This window comes from Anabrus simplex, chromosome 1 (genome assembly GCF_040414725.1).
Source record: "Anabrus simplex isolate iqAnaSimp1 chromosome 1, ASM4041472v1, whole genome shotgun sequence".
NCBI lineage: Eukaryota > Metazoa > Arthropoda > Insecta > Orthoptera > Tettigoniidae > Anabrus > Anabrus simplex.
The window spans coordinates 1,522,091,747-1,522,117,985 of record NC_090265.1 but is presented as its reverse complement, the minus strand read 5'-3'; the positions used below and the strand labels follow the sequence as shown (position 1 = coordinate 1,522,117,985).

The window sequence follows — 26,239 nt, the reverse complement described above, 5'->3', positions numbered from 1 at the left end:
TTCCTTTAGAATTTCATCTTCACTAAATGTCGTGTCTACATTTCTGATAATCCCGAGCCTGTGCACAACACTGCTGGGAATATAGACATCAAGGTGTTTTTCCTTCAAAAAGTTTGATTCAACTAGCTTGTTTGCTGCTATTCCGGATAAGGTCTCGATACGAAGTCTATTCTTACCAGAAGGTTTAATGTCCAGAACTTGTTGACGGGGAATTATATTTTCACTAAAGATCAATCGTCCTATTGACATCGGATGTAAGTTCCCTATATTATCCTTAGTCCCTTCAACAACAACAAGGAACGGTCCGTTATCAGTATTATTGTACCTATTATTTTGACTGAGACGGGATGACGACGGTGTACCCCTAGTAGAAGATGATGGGGCAACTAATGGGGTATTAACAGAAAGGTGGTTTGATGCATTTGTGTCATTAGTTGTGTCGGAAGAGGCTTTTTCATTCTCAGTATCCATGTCTATTAACTGTTCCGTATGTAAGTTGGGATCGGCACGAAAACGCTTAGTTTTAGGGTCTAAATTGCACTTCATATTAGAACTATTATGACTATGTGTACCTGTACTTGATCCTCGTTCTGTTGATAAGGTGCCCGTGCTGACGTTGCTCTCTTCATGATGTCGAGTACGTAAAGTGTGATGTTGCTCCACTGGGAGGGCTGGTTGCTGTTGATCTTGAAGACTTGATTGGAAATCAAGAGTATTTATTCGTAAAGGTGTTGTAGCTGGATCTGCATAACAAGTCTGTAGGGCAGAATTAATGATCTGCCCCGTATCGGGCGGATCATTCATAGTCCAGTTGATAATGTTAGCTGCAGTTCAAGAGCGATAAATATCCTACACGAACACTGAAAGCTGTACGACGGGAATACCAGGCTATGGATGAGTCACACGTAGCGAGCACGAAAGCGACTGCACTCCACCAAGGTTGCGAACGTACTGATGGCAGAAGTAAGGAGGACATAAAATGCAGACTAGCACAAGCAAGGAAGAGCTTTCTTAAGAAAAGAAATTTGCTCACTTCAAACATTGATATCGGAATTAGAAAGATGTTTTTGAAGACGTTCTTGTGGAGCGTGGCATTGTATGGAAGTGAAACATGGACAATAACTGGCTCAGAAAGAAAGAGAATAGAAGCTTTTGAAATGTGGTGTTACAGAAGAATGCTGAAGGTGAGATGGATAGATCGAATCACGAATGAAGAGATACTGAATCGAATTGCTGAGAGGAGATCGATTTGGCTAAATTTGACGAAAAGAAGAGATAGAATGATAGGACACATCTTAAGACACCCAGGACTTGTTCAGTTGGTTTTTGAAGGAAGTGTAGGGGGTAAGAACGGTAGGGGTAGGCCAAGGTATGAATATGATAAGCAGATTAGAGCAGACGTAGGATGCAATAGTTACGTAGAAATGAAAAAGTTAGCACAGGATAGGGTGGCATGGAGAGCTGCATCAAACCAGTCTATGGACTGATGACTCAAAAAACAACAACAACAGAAAGGTCTGTTAACATAATACAATAGGCCTGATAGGCTATCTGGTACATGACCCCCCACAATCACAGGTTTATGAGGGATTTTCTCTTGCGACAACTGTTTCTTCCTTCCATTAATTGCGGGGAGGAGCCAGTTAGGTTACGGTCTGATTTACGACTTTATGGACTCAAGGCTTGTTATATACAGTATCACCATTCTCCCATACCACTGTTAAGGGTCGCTGACAAGCAAAAATAAGAGCATACTTGAGTGAAAATTAATAATAAAGTTCGTTATTTAGATATTAGCAAGAAAATTATCCGCACTGCCATACAGTTTCCATCCGCAAAGATAAATCCGCGGATATCCGCATCTATGCAGTGTTGTTTGTATTCATGACACGCTATGACACAACACATGATCGGAGGGCCAATTTTAACTGGATTTTTTCGGAAAGAAGCGTGTTTTCACGCTAATTCAGTCTCTTCGTTCATCTCATGTGAAATTTCTAATAATGGGCAGTTTCCTTGTGTTAATTTCCTTTTTACTAATAATAATAATAATACTGGTTGTATGTTCCGCTAATTAGTTTACGGTTCTCGGGAGACAGAAGTGCTCCAGGAGTTCGTTTACGTGCTGGTATTTAAGCACCTACTAATACCACTGGACTGAACTGGGATCAAGCCCACCAACTTAGGCTCAGGCTGTAGATCTACTGTCTCAGCCACTCGGGCCGTAGCGCAGAATAGGAAACATCCAGAGTGGAAAGCTGAAAGCAGCTCCAGTAGCGTTCGTGACACTCTGCCGCATTCTCTACTCCCCCCGCTCCCGCTTCACCAACTGACAAGCAGGAGCGTAACGTTAGGGCCCCGCAGACTCCTCGCAAAATCATGAAAATAATACATATTATCTAGCCTAATATCACTCTGCACAGAAATTGTCAGAAGATCAGATCACGATGAAATAGTTTTTCTACATTTCGACGCAGAGGAATTAATATCCGGTTGCCTTACAAAAGACCTGCACCAAATTATTCAAAACTAATTACAGCAATGAAAGTTGATATCAAAATACACTAAAAAATTATGATGTAATGTACCCGAGATCGTATTATACACAAAAACTGCTTATCATTTAACTTTTTTCATACATTTATTTGATAACAATGTATAATTCCTACAATAACTTGATGTAGTAACAATCAGTCTACTCAGTTTCGAACGAGCTCTTTGCGCGAAGGTGTACTTCCACCATGGGTGATTATAGCCTGATCAGTTGTGCGTTTTTTAACTCAGCTTTTGCTTTAATTTTGTTCGTATATTTTTCTAGGTTTTAATCGAATAAATTATTACGAGGGAAAGCCAATAAGTATCTGCAATCAGTTTTATAATTTATTACAAAAAGAGCACACACTTTTTAGTGATATAATTTTCCAGTTAGTCACCCTGCTTTTCAATTTACATGGTCCACCGTTTCCCAAGCTTTAATTTTGGTTGCGCAGGAAGCCACGTACGCACCGCTTCCTTCACCTGTTGATCGGAGCTGAATCGACCGCCTCGTAGAGCATTTATAAGTGAACCAAACAGATGGTAATCCTACGGGGCGAGGTCGGTACTGTACGCAGGATGCTCCAATACCTCGAAACGCAGCATCTGAAAGGTTTGAGCGCAGTGGGCGGCGGTGTGTGGATACGCATCGTCAGGCAACAAAAGAACTCTTCGACAATAGATCACTGCGTTTGTTGCAAATTGCAGATTTCAGCTTGTTTACCAGCATCACTATAACGTTTACTGTTTATCCCTACTCGCGGTAATGTTCCAGGATTGGTCCTTGAGAGTCCCAAAACAATGTATCTTTTTTCCTGCAGAAAATTGGTTCTTGAATTTCATTTTGACTGGGAATCAGGGATGCTTCCATTCCATGCTCTTGACGTTTACTCTCTGGTTCGAAGTGGTGTACTCATGTTTCATCTCCAGTGATGATCCGTTTCAGAAACAATACACAATACAATACAATACAATCAATACTGATCTGCATTTAGGGCAGTCGCCCAGGTGGCAGATTCCCTATCCGTTGCTTTCCTAGCCTTTTCCACCTGGTACACCCTCAGACCACAGAAAAACTGATTACGGAACACTGTTCTTGCTGGGTGCAGAGAATGGCGCAGCCATCTTTGTCGCAACAACGAGCTAGAGATGGCTAACGAATATCGATATATCGGAAATATCGATATGTTGAGATGGAAATATCGATATATCGACATCGATATTTTAAGGTCCGATATATTGTTGATATCGATATTTTGTGTCCAATATATCGATATTTCTGTCTAATTTAATACTTTTGGCTACGATGTGGTATATTTTCAGACCCTTTCAATATTTGCATGCTACAATTACGAAATTTGATTTTTCATTTCTCAGTTCACTTCCGTAAATACAGTGATACTATTACAACTCAATCATAGCTTTACACGTTAGCTAGGCAATACTTGAGCATTATAGCGACCTCTGTCCCAGCAGAAAGACTGTTTTCAAAGGCTGGTAACACCATCACGGGAAAGAGAAGCCGATTAAATGGCAAATTGTTATCCAAGCTGCTTTTTCTAGATGGTTTACCGAAGAAGTATTGGAAATTGACCTAAGATCATCATGTTTTTTCACGAACAAATGGAATTGCAGAGCTGAGGAAGAAGCCGGGAAGAAAATGTTTTATTATTTTATAAAGCTCTGATAATTATCAAATATTCTTCGTACACAAATTATACGTTTGCAGTTTTTTCATATGATTTTTGGTGTAGGTTATTAGCTCGTTACTAGACACCCTTCATATACTGTTTTTCTGTGTAACGTAACATTTTTCGGCTGCAAATGTTTTTATACTGTGTTATTGTAGTGAAAGAGTCATGTTACTTGTCATTGTTTTAAGATTGTTTTCTGATCTGTGTCAAGACTTATTAAACCTAATGAATCATTTAATAATTGTGTTAAATGTAAAACGAGACTTACAATAATGGATAATAACACCAATATTTTTAAAACGGATATATCGGCGAGATATCGCTATTTTGAAGACCGATATCAAATACCAAGACCGACTACAATATATCAGACCGTAATATCAAAACCAAGATGGTGGACGTCGTGGGCGCAGTAGCTGCCGACTGATGAAGGTTAGGGTAGCACGCAATAACTTCATTTCGACGATAAACCAACTCACGATTTTCGGAGATGTCGGAATTTAGTGCCGCAGGAGTTGTTTTACCTGCCAGTAAATTTACCGACACGAAGCTGACGTATTTGAGCACCTTTAAATACTACCAGACTGAGCCGGGACCAAACCCGCCAAGTTGGGATCAGAAGGCCAGAGCTTCAACCGTCTGAGCCACTCAGCCCGGCGTCACATTAAATTACTTGCGTTGATACCACTGAAGGGCTACACAATATCTGCTTCAATCCGCCAGAAATTACGAAAAGATCACGTACATATTTTGCAAACGGTGGTAGGTAATTTAACATGATAAATGTAACATCATAGGGAAAATCGCTGTTGCACCTATGAAAACGCTTCGCGAATAAGTACTCATCAGTCATCACATATAATCAACTAGAATCACACATATTCTGTTAGAATAGATGGACAGCCCCGCAGCAAAAGAGAACAAGCTGATTATTTCGAAATTTCACTTAGTCAAATAACGTTTTCTCTTATATTATACTTCGCTGGATAGATGGAAATACATTATAAAACTGTTAAAATGATATTTATAACATCATTCTGATTGTTTAAAAATAATTCAAGGTGCGAAATTTCTCAATTTATTCACTCTCATAAGAACTATGAAACAACGTTTTGCCTTAGTTTCGAATTGGTGGACAAATTCTAATGTTCAGCACTCGATGAAAATGAAGTACGCCCGAAATGATTATGCCAGCCCAATGAACAGCCCCGGTGATGTTAAGCCTTCCTTACTGGAAACTTTTAAATCATATGTTGACATATGATATAGTAGCACTTCCAACCATGGTGGTAAACTTAGCAATGAAGCGTTCAAACACTAAAGATATAATAGGATTTTCCCCATTGAAGAACATGATTAAAACAACTCTATTGACTCTAAACAATGAAGTCTTTAACCTACATGGACGAGCTACAATTCGGTGTAGACTGCTTGATAACAGATATCCACAGCATGAATCGGAAGGTATTGATACAATAAAACCCCTGGGTTACAAACAAAGCTAATCCCTGCAAGTCCCCCCCTGTGGGTGGGGGCGGTAGAATAACACCCATGGTATCCCCTGCCTGTCGTAAGAGGCGACTAAAAGGGGCCCCAGGGGCTCTGAACTTTGGAGCGTGGGTTGGTGACCACGGGACCCTCAGGTGAGTCCTGACATTGCTTCCACTTACTTGTGCCAGGCTCCTCACTTTCATCTATCCTATCCGACCTCCCTTGGTCAACACTTGTTCTTTTCAGACCCCGACGGTATTACGTATGGATGCCTAGGGAGTCTTTCATTTTCATTCCCTTCGTGGCCCTTGTCTTCCTACGGCCGATACCTTCATTTTGCGAATTGTCGGACCCCTTCCATTCTTTCTCTGTGATTAGTATTATATAGAGGATGGCTGCCTAGTTGTACTTCCTCTTAAAACAATAATCACCACCACCACCCCTGCAAGTCACTATTTCTTTTGTGTAACCGTGTACAGATTGCTCCTTCTGTCACACTATAAGTTTTGTTATACACCAAGATCTAGCCAAATGTTCCCGCAGGCAAGCACAGATCCTTTCAAAATACAATTGCATCTAAATCACACGACACTTTGAAGCACATAGACACTGAAGGAACGTCACCATATCAATTATCACTATCTAAATGAATTGTTTTTTGTTTTTTTCGAGGAATACGAATAGGTCCACTCTTTAGAATTAGAAAATATAGTCTTCCCTAATCTCAGACTTACTCTCAGATGACATATGCACACTACTGTCTTCTAGAAATATTCACGATGTATGTTCCCAACCCACTTCTCTCATAATGTTTTATTCCTTAGAGAACTTAAGAATAGATGTATGAGGGGCATTGCCATAGTTCGATTTAAATCCGGTTCACAACACGATCGAAACAAACATATTCTCACATGACTGCGTATAATTACAGATCCTAGTTACCACTGACCCATATAAATACACTCACACACTTATATTCTACATAGAAACTAATACTTATCGTCAACTTACATGAAATTACTCCGACTGAATAAGAAAACAAAAACGAATAGGTTCACCATTATCGGTTGGAAAGAGATCTTCCCTAACCACAAATTTTGGTTACACACATACAGTACATAGCCTACAATAGTTTGGTCTCTGACTTCCAAATTTTCCCGGTGAATATTCCTTATCCATTTCTCCTGTAGAGATCTATATTCAGGGAATTTAAAAGCTTCAGCAACGGTATAATTAGATCTACAACCACGAACGCAGCTGGAACGACCCATTTTATGCTATGTTACAACACGGCAATATAAACACTATTATACATTAAAAATACCATCATATAAACTTCTAACAAAACACCATACTGATAAACCGTTATAGATTACTATTTTACCAAACATAAGTTATACTTCAATGATTCGATCAAAATAACACACACTAACAGAATGTAAACACAGATATGAACCAACCAGATGTCTCAAACGCTCGCCCACGAAGTCGCCATTTTCCTCACAATCGATAGTAACATTAAGGTCTGATATATTGTAGTCGGTCTTGTCAAATACTTTAATAAAGTATTTGCCGATATTTCAATGGCATCGATATTTTAATAGCGATGTATCGAAGAAACGATATATCGCTATTTTGATAAAGTTTTGCCATCACTAAACAACGCACGCTGTACGGATCTGACAGCGCCTCCTAGAGAACAGACGTAGTCAACAGTGGCTTCTAGCGGTTGGTGAGCACACACCGCCATAGAGCCAACCTAAAGACAATTAGAGCAGATACCATAGAGTTAGTAAATAATACACTAGAGGTAGCATTGGCGCTACCGTCTACGAGGGAATCTCTGTAGCGAGCGGAGCATGTTGAAATCGCAACTGTTTGGCAAAAAGCTCATTCCGCTGTACTCATCAGTGTAAATAGGAAACTTTTAAAACTGTGCGGATATATACATATGGTTTAAAATTCTTATATGTAAACATTCTCAGGTATTAGAGTATACTTGCGATGATTCTCGCCAGTAAAAAAAGAAAGCCCAAAAAGCATACATACGGGAAAAATGCGTAATAAAATAGGACGGTGTTCAGGTGCAGTTAACACCATCATTTTACTGTTCATATTAAGTCTTCTAACAACATATGTTTAGAAGGAGGGCACTTATATTTCGCTATCTTTTGTGTAAATGACCAGGACTTTGGTATAATTCTGCCCAACAACGGAAAATGTCCTCTCTCGTACGAAGCGAAATAGTGTTTAGGCCTAAAAGAGTTGGCGAGATTTTGGGGTGAAGTAGACAAAATATTGTCATCGCCGGTTTAGACGCTGGCTTTCTGAGCCCAAGTTCGCAGGTTCGAGCCTGGCTCAGTCCGGTGATACTTAAGGTGCTCAAATATGTCAAAAACTCCCGTGGGAAAAAAAAATTCCGACACCTCAGCGTCTCCGAAAACCGCGTAAGCAGTTAGTGGGACGTAAAGCCATTATCTTATTATTATTATTATTATTATTATTATTATTATTATTATTATTATTATTATTATTATTATTATTATTGACTGTGTAGCTGTTAGCTTCCATGCGGATGGTGATGGGTTCGAACCTTACTGTCGGCAGTTTTACAATTTGCTTTACGTCGCACTGACACAGATAGGCCTTATGGCGACGATGGGATAGGAAAGGCCTAGGAGTGGGAAGGAAGCTGCCGTGGTCTTAATTAAAGCACAGCCCCAGCATTTGCCTGGTGTGAAAATGGAAAACCATCTTCAGGGCTGCAGACACTGGAGTTCGAACCCACTAAGCTATCTCCCGAATGCAAGCTCACAGCTGCACGGCCAACTCGCTCACTTGAGTCAGAACTCTTCCCTGACTAGTGTTAATAAGGGATTATTGCTAAGCTGTACTTCCCTTTAAAACAATGATTACCGGGCGAGTTGGCCGTGCGCGTAGAGGCGCGCGCTGTGAACTTGCATCCGGGAGATAGTAGGTTCGAATCCCACTATCGGCAGGCCCTGAAGATGGTTTTCCGTGGTTTCCCATTTTCACACCAGGCAGATGATGGGGCTGTACCTTAATTAAAGCCACGGCCGCTTCCTTCCAACTCCTAGGCCTTTCCTATCCCATCGTCGCCATAAGACCTATCTGTGTCGGTGCGACGTAAAGCCCCTAGCAAAAAAAAAAAAAAAACTGATTACCACGACATAAAATATGTCTTCCAAACGAAATACTTCTACCTTGGTCTTTTATTTTCACTTTGACTTTTTTATTACTTCAGGAAATAGTAAGTTGGTGCTAGAATGAATGTGGTGCTGTGGATGCTTGTATTTCCTTCCTACATATTGCATGAAATACTGTTCGTCGATATTATAACTTGTTTGTTATGGCTGATAATAACTGTTCTTTTTGTTATTTGCAGGCGACGCGGCGACATGGGAATGGAAAACACGAACCATCTTGGCAATACAGACGCCAACATGAACGCTACTGATCCGTGTAGTAACGGCGTTATCGCGAAAGGAACCGGCGAAGAAGAGCCGAAGACTAAGCCTGTCGAGTATAAAGTGGCAATTAGGTGGCCGGATATGTGCGCACAGCTATTCCTCCATTTGGGCTGTCTCTACGGGATCTACCTCATCTTCACTTCCGCTAAGCTGCTTACTGCCATCTGGGGTAAGTAGACTTAACCCTCTATAGGTCAGTAACTAAATATTTAGCCTTCTGAATTTTCCCTGAGTGATCTTTTTTTATTATTATTATTTTTTTATTATTAGAAGAACATTAGTTGGATATCATTTGATTTGATATTGTTTTTTCATAAAACCCTTTCAAACTAACTTCAGAACCTGGTGGCTAAATATGTGTACTGTTAGCTATTAGCTTCACATGAATTATTGACAATAGTTAAAACTCATTATATGAAAATGAAAACCTACAACCTGTTTTCCAGTCATTGACCGGGTCAGGGATGTAATGAATGAACCATGTATAGGCTGTTATTACAATGGGGTCGCCACTCCAAAGTTGATTATTAATGACTGATAAATGCTATGAAATGTTAATGGAGAGTGTTGCTGGAATGAAAGATGGCAGAGAAAACCGGAGTACCCGGAGGAAAACCTGTCCTGCCTCCGCTTTGTCCAGCACAAATTTCACATGGAGTGACCGGGATTTGAACCACGATATCCAGCGGTGGGAGGCCGACGCGCTGCCGTCTGAGCCACGGAGGCTAAAACTCATTATACTTACATGAAATTATGAATATCGGGATATAATATAGCAATCGCTCCAGAAACACTCAATATACTGTATAGCAACGAATTGAGAATATACACATGTGATACTGCTAGGTATGCAAGAACTCAAGCCACTTTCATCCCAAATGGCATCACAGTGCAGGAAATGAGAGACAGAACAGAGGGTGGCCAAATATTAAGCCACTGAACATCTGCAGACACCACCAAATTCAATAAGGCTGAATATCAGTGGCTTCTGTCAAGCATATTCAACTTTATTGAAGTGTCTAAATACTTAGCCACTGTTCATGTACGTAAACTTAACATAAAATCATATGAGCGTTAAAGGGTTAAATGTTGTGCTTCATGTCCTCAATTGGCCACGTGGTTGGACAAATATTCAAGGTTGCGTGATCGAATCCCGGCTTAGTAGTTTGACATTCGACAGTACAGTACAAGAGACCAGTGGATATACTTCCGTGAAATGAACATTTTATGAAGGCAGGATACTGGCACTTCGCTTCCCTTGTTACCTTTAGTAGTTAAAGGCTCGTTAAACGTTCGCATTAAATTATTATTATTATTATTATTATTATTATTATTATTATTATTATTATTATTAGCGAGCCTGCCTCTTATCCGCAAGCCCCGGGTTCCATACCCGGCCAGGCCAGAGAATCTGGATCTGAGGGACTGTTAGAGATCCATTCACAAGATTCAACACCCCTGGAAACAACTGAACTTTCTGACGGTTCGATAGCAGTCCTAGTGTATAAAATCAAGAATAACGCCAGAGAGGATTCGTTGCAGGCCGTGGGGTTGGGTCGCAGTTGCTTCGTAGGCCAAAGCCCATCCGTTTGTTTAGCGGTCGCTGCAATCATACATGCATTCACCATTATAGACTCTTATTCCTTCAACCTGCAAGACAGTGTGACAGGTGAAGCCGCAAATGGCTTTGGGGCTTCACCTGCTTCTGCACCTTTCATTTTGCAAGCGCAAATAAAATGAGACCAACCGTCGTATCCTTGATTTCCCTGCACCTTTCTTATCCTTAATTGCCAAGTCCATATGTCCCGTAGGTAACTAACGCTATGGGCCGACGACCTAGATGTTAGGCTCCTTTAAACAAGCATCATAAGTAATGTTTCTTCATTCGTCTTACACGACCTTATTACCGTAGCGGCTTCATTATGCAACCTCTCCTAGTCCGAAATCACAGTAGTTTTCACAAAACTTTTTCTTCACAATGAATGTCATTGTAATTTCTAAAATACCTTGCATTGCTTTTCAGTTGATGATGGTGTTTAGTATTATTAATTAATTCGTCGGGGCGGGTAGTTCAGGCGGTACAGCGCTGGCCTTGGCGAGTTCGATCCCAGTCCGGGGTGTTATTTGAAGGTATTCAGATACGTCAGCCTCGTGTCGCTAGATTTACTGGCACGTTGAAGAACTCCTGCGGGACAAAATTCTGGCCCCTCGGCATCTCCGAAAACGGTAAAAGACGTTAGTGAAACGTAATACATTTAACATTAATTGCTACGGGCCACGTTTACACAAGCCACTTGCCCTATCTGACTTCTACCTTTTCTTTTTGCACTCCCGCCTTAAGTCTTTGACTCCTCCTTTCCCCATCTTCCTCAGAGATGTTTCATGGCTTGGCAAGTTTTCTTTGGTGAATCTCCCATTCCCGCAATTTTCCTCCTAAAGAGCGACCTTTGCAGTATTTCTCCCTCTTCGACACCCACTTTTTCTAAGTCTTAGTATCTCCCTCACTCACAGAAGATGGTTCTTTTTTTTTATCTTGGAGGGTGAGTATCTTGTGGGCCAGCTTCTCCGGGTCCATCCTCTTGTGTCCATAGAAAATGTCGTCGTCGATCTTATGGCACCATGCGATAGGAAGGGGCTAGGAGTGGGAAGGAAGGGGCCATGGTCTTAATTACGGTACAGACCCAGCATATGACTGGTCTGAAAATGAGAAACCACGAACAGCCATCTTCAGGACAGCCGACAATGGGGTTCGAACCCACTATCTCTCGAATGCAAGCTTACAGCTGCGCGCCCCTAACCGCACGGTCGTCGTCTGTTGAAAAAGTTGTATGTTGTATAGCTAACGGAGAATTAGATACAATAAATCTTGGATATAACGAGACGCTTATGACAAACATTCCACACCCTCCTACTCGCCTGATGTGGCCCCGTGCGACTTCTGCCTCTTTCTAAAAATTAAACTTTGTTTGAAAGGTCGACGTTTTGTCTCTGTAGAAGAGATCCAAGCGGAGTTGCTGGATGTGCTGAACACACTGAAGTTGAGACTATCAGAAGTTCTCCCAAAAATATTGAAATCGCTGTATTCAAACCCAGGGTGAATACTTTGAAGGTGATTATGGAAGTTGGCGTTAACGTAAGCATTCATTCTCTGAAATTCTGGATACCCCCTCGTACATTACATGGTTGTACGAAGTATATTCAGACCCTAGCCAGACTGCTAATCGGATTGTCAACAGTTGTACCGTCAGCTGAATGATTCACGGGCTCTTGACATTATGAGGACGGCAGACTGTATCTATGATCTCTGGTGATTCAGTCAATCCGGAAGACCACCACAGGAAGTCTTGGGAGAGATGTGCAGTGTCCAGCTCATATCTTGATCTTCAGATGTAAGTTGTCATTATAATGGATCTGAAATTTCTCTGTTGCGTATCAAGCAGTCATTCTGGCCGCAAATATATGTGTTACGCAGTTATACGCATTGACGTATTATTATTATTATTATTATTATTATTATTTTCGTCCCATTCGATATGGTTGTTTGAAGTATTACTTTAATGTAACAGAAAACAATTTCCCGACGAAGGAGGAGTAGTAACGAGAACACTAAAATGTTTAGGCTAAGAAATGAAATAGAAGAAAAGGTTACACTGGTTTTATATTAATTCTGTCTGTTGTATGATCAGCCCGGAGGCTGGTTTGATCATCCTCAGCTCTGACGTCAACTGCTATAGATGACCTAGGCATCACTGAATTGGCTCGAAGTTGCTGTTACATATCAGCCTGCCAAGCCCACTAAAATGCACGCACCAGTCGACCCTCCGAGCAACATTTTCACCCTGTTCATTACACGAATTAGCTTAATAGGGAATGGCGCTAATAGCATCACTCATACCCGAGGTCAGTTTAAAAAGGTCTGGACACACTACCACAGTCCTTTGCGGTGACGGCTGTATTGAGACTTCAGCATCGTCATGATTTGGGCGAGCCCGGTGTGATAATCTATATACAGTATATAAAATGAGAGTTTTGTCTGTACATTGCTCACAATTTAAAAATGATGGTATTTATGTATCAGTCGTGTCCACAGTAACAAGGAATTTTCCGTAATTTCTGTCTGTCTGTCGGTCTGTAGGCTATATACAAGCATCACGAGAAAACGGCTGAAGAGAATTTAATGAAAATCGGTATGCAAAGTCTGGGAATACGTCGCCACAATCTAGACTATAAATAATTGTATTCACATTGAGTGAAATGGTAGTTTAGGGGAAGGCCTAAAATGTAATTTTAGATGACGAGCAGTCAGCAGACCTCGTCATCCGCTTTATGAGGAATAGTGGTCTGTTTTATCGTCTGTAATGGTGTCCTTTGTGCTAGTGTATTTATGTCAGTTGCGCTTTTATCCCATTGACTTCATTTTAGTTTGTGTTGCGTATTTTAATGTGTTATTTTAACGTTTAGTATAAATTATATATCTGCACTACCAGGCAATGCCTTATTCCTTTTCTCCTTGTATTTTCTCTTATTTAATTCGAAAGTAAGGCATTGCGAAGTAGATCCACTGCTATTTTACTCTCATACTCATTTTCTCATCACCATATTTTTTAACTCTTGTCAGTGGATACATTTTACAATTTTAAATATCATGTATCATGTCGTCCATCACGTTCCATTAGGGGCCGATGACCTTCGATGTTAGGCCCCTTAAAACAACAAGCATCAAAATGTAATTCTCAAATATTTATTAGTGGTCGTATCGATAAATACTACATAACTAAAGTTACATAGTATTACATTTCCTATAATGTATGTCTTATACATTTTTACCGTACCGTCTATGATTCCAGAGATATTCATGAATTTGAATTTTTGTTACATCTTCAGGGCTGCCGACAGTGGTGTTCGAAGCCACTATCTCCCGGATACAAGCTCAGAGCTGCGCGCCCCATAATAACACGGCCAACGCGCCCGGTCGTACTGAGTGTAATAGCCTGCCTGAGTATTCGCGGGAAGTAGCTGGGGAGTTAGATAACTTTCTTCTTTAGCATGCCATTCCTCTAGTTCATAAATTTTCTGATGCTTCTGGTACGTAACACACTGGTTCATCGTAGCATTCGAGCTATTCAATCCCTACTCTGAGGCAGTGATTGGAATGATCAGTGTGCATATTTAACGGAATAATGACAGAGGAGTGTTCACGGCTATCTGCGGCCTGGTCATTCCAGCTCTGGAACTTTGGACTATTAGATCGGCACCGTAGTACTGTTCGTTAAAAGTGAGAAAATGTGCGGTTTTCCATTTGATGGAGTATTTTATATGATGACATTGCTTTTAATTGCTACATTCCTACTGACGTTTTTTTAATGACCTATGTTGACTTCAGTTAGTAAAACGACAGAGACAGTTTTTCTGAGAATCCCGTAGCGAGGCACGGGTATATCAGCTAGTGTGAAACATATTTGCATTTTTAAGGAAAATGGGACACTGCGTTACACCAAATTGTCGGAATAAATCAACTGGCGGGATACGTGCGTTTCGCTTTCCAGTGGTAAGCAGTGGTGAGTTCAGTTGGTACGGTACAAAATTACAGGCGTGATGAATGGTTATTACATTGCAATTTCTAAAGAATCGTATGTTTATATGAACGATTTTTGTATTATTAGGTTCCATTATGTATCATTTTGATGAATATCAGTTTGAACAGATGAACGGAAACACTCAGGGTGGAATTCCATCCTCCAAAATTTCCCAGTCCGCCCAACTCTAAAACGTTTTGGAAAGCTCCCAAACAAATATTTTTTTTAAAAAAGCAAAAAAGGTAATAGAGACTATGATATCATTCGTGTTTTCTTTTCAGAGTTAACCATGCAAGGGAGGTCGTTTGGGAAAAATTAAAGCAAGGAGCCTGGTACAAGTAAGTGGAAAAAATGTCAGGACTCAGCTAAGAGCCCTGTAGTCGCCAACCCGCGCTTTCAAGTTAAGAGAGACTGGGGCCTCTTTTTAGTCACCTCATAAGATTGTCAGGGGATAAGGTGGGTGTTATTCTACCACCCTCACCCAAAAGATTATAAAAGTCTAGCCTATACAGACTGGTGCAGTTATCTACCGCAAGTGCTATACCACTCCTATACAAGTGAGACATGCGATTCGAATAAGTGTAGCCCAATATTCACATAATGCCTAAGTAATATTCTTTATTTTTATAATCTGCTTCTTTACGTCGCACCGACACAGATAGGTCTTATGGCGACGATGGGATAGGAAAGGGCCAGGAATGGGAAGGAACGACCGTGACCGTAATTGAGGAACAACCCCAGTATTTGCCTGGTGTAAAAGTGGGAATCCACGGAATACTGTCTTCAGGGTTGCCGACAGTGGGGTTCGAATCCACTATCTCCTGAATGCAAGTTGCTAGCTACTTGATCCAAACCGCACAGCCACGGGCTCGGACTTGTTCTTCTTCTACTTCTTATTATTATTACTGTATTACCTTGGATGTTTTCTTGACCAAAGCCAACTGAAGACTGAAGCCCTGCAAGTTATGATCTCCAGTTTACAAAGGATGTTGACATAAACATAATACAGATGTCGGCTTTGTACCATTTTGTGGGGGCGGTAGATTACATCCACGGCATCCCCTGCTTGTAAGAGTCGATTAAAAGGGGCCGCTGGGAATCGTAAGTTGGGAGCGTGGGATGGGACCACGGGGCCCTTTGCTGAGGAAGAGGCATTGCTTCAACTTACTTGTGCCAGGCTCCTAATTTTTTCCTATACTATCCGACCTCACTTGGTCAACTCTTGTTCTTTTCTGACCTCGACGGTATTATAGCATTCCGAGGCCTAGGGAGTCTTTCATTTTCACAAACTTCGTGGCCTTGGTCTTTCGTTGTGTCGGATCCCTTCAATATTTTCCCCTCTTATTAGTGTTAATAGCAGATGGTTGCCCAGTTGTACTTCCTCTTAAAACAATCGCCACCACCACTACCATCACCACTTTGTACTATTTACCTGAATGGGTTATCCATAAATTAGAGTAGCTAAGAACCCAAAGAATTTACTGCATGAATGGATAACAGCAGTTAGCAAACATAATTTAATGCACTCAACTCACGAGACATTCAGTCAATGTTTGTTAATATGCTGATGTAACCTTTTAGAAACGCAGTACCGGTAACTACTTTCTGAATAAAGGAAATGCTGAAGGTAATTTGCTACTACTGTCTTTAAGTACTTTAAGTTCAATATTTCAGGTAATCATAATATAACAAGAGGTACCATACAGATTTCTATGTTTCTGTGTATGAGGTTACGTATTTTGACAGATTATATTAATAAGAAACACAGTAAGACCAAGTTGTATAGAAGTAAAAGAGTATATGTGAGCACCTCTGCTGATTTTTGTTTCTCAAAAATTTAAATTCAGGTTCTGTTAATTATTTTCCTACTCTGATAGCTGACAATGTATTCATGTCATTTACGAATTATACAGTTTATACATGAACAATAGATGCCAATTAAATTATACATGAAAAATAGTTGTTTGTTAGTTTTTATTCATATGCTTGGTACCCAAATCCTCTAAATTCGAATTAACTTGCGTTTGGTTACGCTCACTGAAAGACTCAACTTGGCGGCTCTATAAGAAACATTCGTGTCTTGACCTCCCTAGACTGACCTTGTTCATACGTCGGTTGTCACTGTCATATTATCAAAGACACGGATGAGACAGACAGGTCAGTGAAAGTAACAAATTTGTTGGGCGATCCTGTAAACTCGCAAGTCTCGCCGGCAAAGGCATATTAATTCTATTACAGGAGATAATTACCAAGAAAAGAAACATTTTTTTTCATTAAAAATCGCCACGTGCGATGAATAGTTTAAAATAAATTTTACACTTAAATAATATGGCATCTGTTCTGACGCAATAAGGAAGTAAAATCCCTTGTCCTCTGAGTGTGCTTAGGTAAAACAGTTGGCATGGCAGATAAATATTTGAGTGCTTGAGCGTTCTTTTGTTAGCTTAAGACGATTGGAAAGTTTTCACAACGAGAACGCGAAGTGACTGACCGAAGGTTGAAAGGTTAGCCGTTTCAGCAAGAATAGTAGTAGTAGTAGTAGTAGTAGTTCTTAACGGGGGGAAGGGGGTTATAGAGCTAAATCTCCCCTCCTGAACATTTGAACTTCTAATGACAATTTCGGAAGTTTATGACGTAAAGCAGTACAAAATATGCAATCAAATATGCCGTAAAAACTAGGTAAATATTTCTTAACCATTTTAGGGATAGATGGCTAACATTAAACATCAGAAGTGCTCAAAAAGTGCCAACGTCCGTACAACATCTGTTTCTTGGAATTATGTCTTCTAAACCTGCTGCCTGCCTGTTTCGGGAAAAGAAAGAAAAATATATCTGCTACGGTATTCGGAAGTTTGAAACTCGACGCTTCATTTTAAACAAGAAATGCTCGAAATATAACCAAATATGGCCTCATATCACTAAAATGAGCAAAATGGAACCAGAACAAAAACTTGGCCTTAATATGCATTTATATGCAGCATAAAATTGCTTTAAACAGGGTCAGGGACCAATCTTTCATACTTATTTTTCAGATTTCGGGTAAAATTAGTTCAGGAAAGAAATATGAACCTTAATAATCATAATATAGCCTAATGTTGTAGATGTGTTAGATATGTGAAAATCGAACATTTTCCACAATATAGTTCAGCCATTCTACCTGTGTCAGCATGTACAAACGAACGATCTTACTCAAAACTACACCGCCTTAAAACACATTTGCGTGATTTCATTGGAAATACAAAGTGAAATGGTTTGGCACTCCTGGACAATAGGCCTTAGGCTACACTCCAAATTCAGATGATGTGTTGAATAAACTGAAAACGAATGAACGAGTGGGAATTTCACGTACGTTCTTCAATAACTTCTCCACACTCATTTAAAAATAAACTATTTTTATAATATAACCATAATCCGTGCATAAGCGCTTCATCGATACACAAAACATATAAAATAGAAACACTCTCAATAAACATTAACAAAAAGTACGCTAGAAGGTTTACCCTGTGTACAACGAAGTGATCCTGTAATTTTAAAAAAAATGGATGATAATTTTCTGTTCTATCCCAGGGCGTGTACATGAGGCTATGCTGTCGTTCGCGGAGTTCACCTATCCTCTACGGATCCTGTGTGTCCTATCGACACATAAAATTAGCATTGTTCTGAAGGCTAGGGAACCGATGTATTGCGTGCGTCACATCTGCTTTAGTTCTCATAGCAAACTGTAGAGTGCAGTTAACGACCGCAACTAGTTTTGAGCCCAAAGAGCGGAACTGCGTGACTGGGATGTCGTTTGAGACCGTGTCCTCAGAAAGTGAACAGAAAATGGCGCATTCTGTCTGTAAGTCATTTTCAATGTTTTTATTTGCATTTACCTGATTTGTTTAAATTTAATTGCAATTGCAACGCATTGAAGAGTCTGTTGATATAGTATAATTTAGAATTTTGAGTATGAAGTGTTTTGAAAGCGTGTCCCATATGACACATTGGAACTTAACCTTAATTCTAATACTTATTTTCTTTGTAATTTTCTTATGACCGTCAAAGAAATTAAGAGTACCAGTGTTTTTCCGATACACAAATTCCTCGACGATTATACCAAAAAAGTAATAAATAGTGACAGTAGGTTTGAATTAAGAGGTATAGGTAGTTAAAAAAAGTTTGTCTCCTTGCGAGACTGAGATCTTCTTGTAAGCAATATGAATTTGGCATAATTCAAATACATTCTGGCATTTAATTTTGAATGGTCTGTTCCATTACAGTGTCCATGGAGGAAATTAGATCAGAACTAGAAATTGATGGCAATTACTCTGATCTTGAAGGTGTGTACTCGGAAAGTGATGACGTTTTAACACCTGATGAAGTCATTTATGAAGATGTTCCTTCCGACAGTTCCGAGGATCCTACTGAAGAATTAGAGATTTTAATGCATTATCGCATTCCACCAAGGAGACATACTGATATATTTGAACCCGGAGAAAAACCTGTCCTGCCTCAGCTTTGTCCAGCACAAATCTTACATGGAGTGACCGGGATTTGAACTACGGTATCCAGCGGTGAGAGGCCGGTGCGCTGCCGCCTGAGCTACGGACGCTTCTTGGGCTTCTCTCTTCATTCCACGAAATTAACACTCGTTCCGGATCACTACTTAAAATTCATTCTTGGTCTCTGCTTCGAGGTTATGGAATATGACCCCGGAAGATATTAAAGTCTTGCTCGTCTAGGACATTTAAAACAGCCTACCGTAAATTCCTCCAGAGTACGTACAGTTGACTCGAATGAATGTAGGAGTGAATGAAACCAAAAGTTACGTACTAGATTTAAGTACCGTAGGCTATTCCATTTACGTTTAACTCTTCTCATTTAAGTCTATACACTGTTCCTAGAAATAGATAACATAGTAACATCGTTTTCAGTATACTCAGTGTAACATAATAATATTCAGTTAATTTCTTTTTGCCTTATAGGCCTATTAGAGTAAGTTTTCCTTTAAGCTTGTTAGTGTCGGGCTGCTTGGCTCCGGCCGTTGAGGCCCTGGCCTTCTGACCCCAATATGGCAGGTTCGATCCTGGCTCAGTACGGTGGTATTTGAAGGTGCTCAAATACGCCAGTCTCGTGTCGGTAGATTTACTGGCACGTACAAGAACTCCTGCTGTACTAAATTCCTGCACCTCGGTGTCTCCGAAAACCGTAGTAAAAATAGTAGTTAGTGGAACGTAAAACAAATAACATCATTAAGCTAGTTAGTATATATACTTTGTAAGTATTAATTTGATATCTTTCTGTTATTGTCCACACTCTATTTATCCCATAACTAGCAAATGCACCCGTGCCTCGCTACGGTATTCTACATTGTATACGGATTCCTCCGTAAATTACTGTAAAGTCAGTAAGTTTAAATTAAACTACATGCCTCTTAGCGCTATCCTAGAAACAAAACAGGAAGGTTTGAATATGTTGTTTCTGATGTAAGGTAGGCATTGAGGAAGTTTTGAGGATAACGGAAGGCCATATTTCCTACTGCCAATCACAATCCAGTTCGAACGATTTGATTATAATCGAGAAATGAAGGGCTATCTAACGTATCAATAATTGAGACTGGACAATAAGTTATAAGACCAAAGTAGTTGATCTCTCCAAATAGAACAGGGATTGTGCTGTTTTGTAATACACGACTTACCGTTTAGCCACTAATTATCCCGAAACGAAGGTCTGCACCGTTATTAAAATTGCATCCGTATTTCGATATTATCCGGGGCCTAAAATTATATATTTGTATAGCTTGGAATTTTTCCTCAAAGAAAAGAGTTTCCAGGTTTCAGAATTAGCACTCGTAAACTTACGGAGTAATTAAGGAAGAAAGTAATACAGTTAAGAAGGTTGAAATTAATAGAAAGTAGGATTATATCTGAGGACAGCCGGATAGGACAAATATGTGTATACCAAGTGGATATACTGGAAAATCAAATGTCCCTCAATAAATTATGAAGGTATGAGTTACGGATTAAAAGGAAAAGTAACAGAGGAGACATTTAGACGCAGGGATTCCTAGATAAAGAGCTAAGATTACTTCTGGTGTTGTTACTTAAGCTATTCGAGGACGGATATAACCTCCAACGATATTCCGCCAATATCCCGCAGAATGGCCGATTGACGTCTCTCTTGCTTTCTACGCAGGGAACAACCACGAGTTTACAGGAATTATGACGAAAATGGCAATATGTTACTTCCCTGCTGGCAAGCAGTCCGAGACGTTGCCATGGTAACCTATAGGTTCGTTGTCGGTCTGTCGGTCTCTCAATGCAGAGCATGATACCTACAGAAAATAGTAATTTTCTCCGTCATTTGAAGAGTAAGCTAAATTATGAACATAACAAAAGTTGTTTGTATTGAAGAGACGTTTGACATGCAGTCCACAGATTTTTACAGAAAAACAATAGTATAAGAGAAAATGGAAGGAAAACTGTTCTCATTTTCCTATAAATCCCCCGTCTCTTCAAAGATCTTTAAATAGAATGTATATCAAAACCTTCCGCGGGATGAGTATACTCTAAATGCGACGTTTGGTCGAGATCTATTCAGCCGTTTCGGCGTGATGTTGGAACAGTCAAACAGACAAAAAAATAAAAACCACAGATTCGGTCTTGAGTTGACCTAAAACGGATACATATCTGATAAGTTGGCAAAACAAACGAAAATACAGACAACGGAACCCTACTACTTTATATACCGAGCTCGATAGCTGCAGTCGCTTAAGTGCGGCCAGTATCCAGTATTCGGGATATAGTAGGTTCGAACCCCACTGTCGGCAGCCCTGAAGATGGTTTTCCGTGGTTTCCCATTTTCACACCAGGCAAATGCTGGGGCTGTACCTTAATTAAGGCCACGGCCGCTTCATTCCCATTCCTGTGCCTTTCCTAACCCATCGTCGCCATAAGACCTATCTGTGTCGGTGCGACGTAAAACAAATAGCAAAAAAAAAAAAAAAAAAAAAAAACTTTATAGATTTTTCATCAATAGTAATCTTAATTGTATTATTGTTATTCCTTATTTGACTTAATCATCTTATCATTAACGGCAATTGATCACCATGAGCCGGCCTCGTGGTGTAGGGGTAGCGTGCCTGCCTCTCGCCCGTAGGCCCCGGGTTCGATTCCCGGCCAGGTCAGGGATTTTTCTCTCGTCCTGAGGGCTGGTTCGCGGTCCACTCGGCGTACGTGATTAGAATTGAGAAGCTATCTGAAGGTGAGATGGCGGCCCCGGTCTCGAAAGCCCAGAATAACGGCCGAGAGGATGCGTCGTGCTGACCACACGGCCCCTCGTAATCTGCAGGCCTTCGGGCTGTGCAGTGGTCGCTGGGGGTTGAGGGTGTTGATCACCATTATGTTTTAAATTAATGCTGTAAAAGTCAAACATTTGTATGTGGTTGTGTAAAAGAGGGCCAGGAGCCCTAACTTCGCCACTTAATAAAGACAAATAAATAAATAAATAAATAAATAAATAAATAAATAAATAAATAAATAAATAAATAAATATGTGGTGCGGGACAGTATTTCTCCAAAAATATTATCACATAGCGGTTTTCGCAGGCGCACCGACGATATAGTAACCGAAATAAACTTTCTGCCAGCGGTGGTGTGCGTGTAACCTTGTTCAACATCGAGCGGTTTGTTATTGTAGCTGTGTCCTCGCCTGAGACATTCTGAATCAATAATGTCGAAGAGTGATTCGTAAAACCCAGTCGGTCAGTAAACATTTCGTTTATTAATTTTTATTCTTTGTATCGTCAGGTGGGGGGCGGATCCAGGGAGATGACAAACTCCCTGTCCAACTCTCATGCACCTTTGATGTGGTTCCGTCTAAGGACCTTTCTACATATTAGAGTATGCCAACCAGAATACATAGGTCTAAATAGGAAAAGATATATAGGCGAGAGAGGAGTTTATTTTTATACATCTCCTTTGCGAGGCTGTTAGCTCCAACAGAGGAGAGGGAAAAGGTGTTCTAACAAAGGATGAGGTTGTGACTGTTTGTGTCTATGAAGGAACTATCAAAAGCAAGATAGGAAAACGTGATATCGGGGGCAGAAGACTGAGTAAATATGACGGAGGCCAGAAGGAAAGAACTACTGATCTTGATAGTCCAGTCGGTTGGTCACTAACATTCTGTACCTTCGGTAGTGAGTTCGATTCCAGCTGAAGTACGTGGTATTAGAGGGCGTTTACATTTGACATATTCGTGACCTTTGTTTCCAGCACGCAACGGAACTCCTGCGGGACATAATTTCGGCACCTCGGCAAGGCCGTAAAGGTAGTTAGCGGGACGTAAAATCATTAAGATTTATTATTATTATTATTATTATTATTATTATTATTATTATTATTATTATTATTATTATTATTATTATTAACTCGTTTAGAATAGGCCGGAGTGAGTCATCATTATGCATGTCACCGTATTAAATATTGTGTTCTAATCATGCATTGCATGTTGGGTACTTCCGTCATTTACCGAGAGCGTAGGAGAAACGAACATTAATTATATCATTATAGGTGCTTGGCTTTCTTCTAAGGTTGTAATCACATCTCAAGTGAAGTGGTCATTCTGAAGACAGCTGTTTACCCCACCAGGCCTCTGGCGTTGTAAACAGCAGTCGTGTATACTTGCTATGTCTTGATCAAGAAATCAAAGTGCTGTCATTTTCACCTTGCAGAGTTAAATGCGAGGAAACTCGGATAGAAAGTTGGTCCTTCCTGTGTGCGGGACTCCCAGCCGTTAGACCGTGACTGGTCAGACTTCACTAGCCGAGCAAGGCGTAAGGACTGAGTTTGCTAACACGGCACATTTACATCACTTACTGTAGCTTGATCGAAACGTACCTGTTTCAAGTACGCCACAATCATTGAAGGGTCCACCACAATAACACACAGTTACCTACACATGGCAGATGCTGCCCACCCTCATTGGAGGGTCTGCAAGGGCTGCACTCGGCTAGAAATAGCCACACGAAATTATTATTGAAGGGTCTAATGCTAATATATGTAGTTTTTTCCTAGATTTTTTCTCTGCAGGTTTAATTGTATGTTATTCTTTACGATTAGTGTATTATTCGATGACAGGTGAATTTAATTCTATCATTTCATTCATTAAATACTTGTGGGGAAACAATTACAAAAACTTCCAAGAAAATGTTAATACTGCATGCAATACATACATTTGACCAAAAAGTGTTGCAACATCGTTTGTGCAGCTGGCCCTTCAGTTATAGTACAGCAATGTATCCTCTCTAGATCTGTCGTTAGAATGAGATTTGGGCAGAGATGTTGTCCAAACCAGGATCTGAGTTCTTGGATCACGGCTGTCCCCGGTAACTTTACCAACTTGCTTGTAGGAAGTACACTCCATCAGTCTGTTACTGTATATGAAACGCTCCTCATATGCTAACCACACATATTTACACCCAAATGTATTCAACCTGTTTTTATCCGCAGAAGAATATAAATTACGATCAATTAAGGTCAACTCATCATCTGGCGGTACCATGCTTTTTTTTTTCTTTCTTCCTTTCCTTCGTTGGACTACCGAACAGAAGTGTTATGACAGGCCCCATGGTGAGACGCTACATTGCTACATATACATGTCTTTGTTTTCAAATATTAAGCTACTACTAGGATTTATGCCGATCAGGACAAACAGTGCCCTATGTCCAGCAGTTGTAATTTTTATCTGTTACACTACAGCATCACGGGAAAACGGATAGGTGAATTTTCATGAAACTTGGTGTGTATTAGGATAAATGCGAGTAGGATCTCAGCTTTATTCTGTTCAAACAGTAGACGGGGCTTCAGAGAGAGCCTAAAAACTCGATGTAGCTTCTTTATGGTTGCTTTTACAGGAACATTTCTGAAATAAGTTATTCAAAATCTCATTTTTTTTGATTTTATACCTTTTTCCAATACAGTGAAAAATAAGAGAAATATCCGTAGCGGTCCTGCGAAAGTCTGAGTGAGAGCCGATAACTTAAGTTTTAAAAGTTTTGTACACGTGTCTGTACGTTTTGTTGTAATATTGCACATGCCAAGTGATTTTCCCGCTAAAGAATTAGAGTATTCTACAATTACATTGCAAAGCGTGGCTATATGATATCTCAGACCGAATGTAGGTAACTCGCACAACGGCTGCTACAGCTTCCGAGTTCTGTGTGCTTGTATTTGTCTTTGCTTGCTTCATCTCTCTATATATTTAAAAAGTTCATTAAAAACAGCTTTACCGGGCGAGTTGGTCGTGCGCGTAGAGGCGCGCGGCTGTGAGCTTGCATCCGGGAGATAGTAGGTTCGAATCCCACTATCGGCAGCCCTGAAGATGGTTTTCCGTGGTTTCCCATTTTCACACCAGGCAAATGCTAGGGCTGTACCTTAATTAAGGCCACGGCCGCTTCCTTCCAACTCCTAGGCTCTTCCTGTCCCATCGTCGCCATAAGACCTATCTGTGTCGGTGCGACGTAAAGTCCCTAGCAAAAAAACAAAAACAAAAAAAACAGCTTTTTTCCAGTTCGTTCAGCCGTTCTACTCGACCGATTTCCTTCATTCTTTTTTTTCTCTCTGAAACTATCTGCCGGCGAATCAGCAGACATTAATACGTCTGTAAGATTAGTCAACTTTGACTAATCCTAAAATCAAATCACTAAAGGACCACTCCAATAATTGCAGGTGAAAGCTTACCCTAGCCCGCAATACAGCCTACTTAGCGGGTTGCTAAGCGGCTAATATTTTGATTCATGTGATTTTTCATCCTTAGTAATTTGACGGCATACAACCATGTTTACTAGCTGCCAGGCAAGAGATTAAACACTTCCTCTGGTCATGGAAGAATGCTATACTCTGCTAGATACTCTTTGATTCTCTGACCTTCCCCAGCTTCTAACTGTGCCGGTAGTCAATAGATGACAGAAAACTTACAGTTGTCTGCCAAATTATTACACTCACAAGGATAATGATGTATTTTATGATTTTTGGAGTATATAGTATATACGGAATGGTTAAAAATTTCCTGTATTGGATGCACATTTTACGTGGTTTGTAATAAATTTCCTAGAAAAAAAACAATTTGATAATCATCAATTATTTTCACACTGACGTCAGCCACAGTTGCAGTCTCTTGAAATACATTTTCTTGTCAGTTTCTTGGATTTTACAGTCCTCATTTGCTCTTTATATGTGCATATTCTAGTTGCTAATAACTCCTCCTGCCTTAATTTCTTTCTTCTGTGCCATCGAAATGGTTTTTTGTTGGGTTAAAGTCAAGAGAACTTGCTGGCCAGTCTTTAGTATTAATTTCCAGATTCTATGCGATAGCTGCATCAGATTTACCTAGTGCCAGGGTGCAACATCAAGTATGGTAATATAAATATTTGTTTGAGATAGAAGTTAGTTACTTAAAACTAACTCGTGTTGAT

At 40.2% G+C, this 26,239-nt stretch overlaps 1 protein-coding gene across 3 annotated transcripts in view; it reads left to right on the top strand.

Moving 5' to 3' along the window:
• LOC136858470 (acyl-CoA Delta-9 desaturase) overlaps positions 1-26,239 on the top strand; it is a 324,585-nt gene that overhangs the window by 133,610 nt on the left and 164,736 nt on the right. For all 3 annotated transcript variants that reach the window (XM_067138026.2, XM_067138025.2, XM_067138024.2), the window contains one exon: positions 9,127-9,380. In XM_067138026.2, coding sequence (XP_066994127.2) covers positions 9,140-9,380 — 241 coding nt within the window. In that variant the 5' untranslated portion in view covers positions 9,127-9,139. The remainder of the gene's footprint in view (positions 1-9,126; positions 9,381-26,239) is intronic.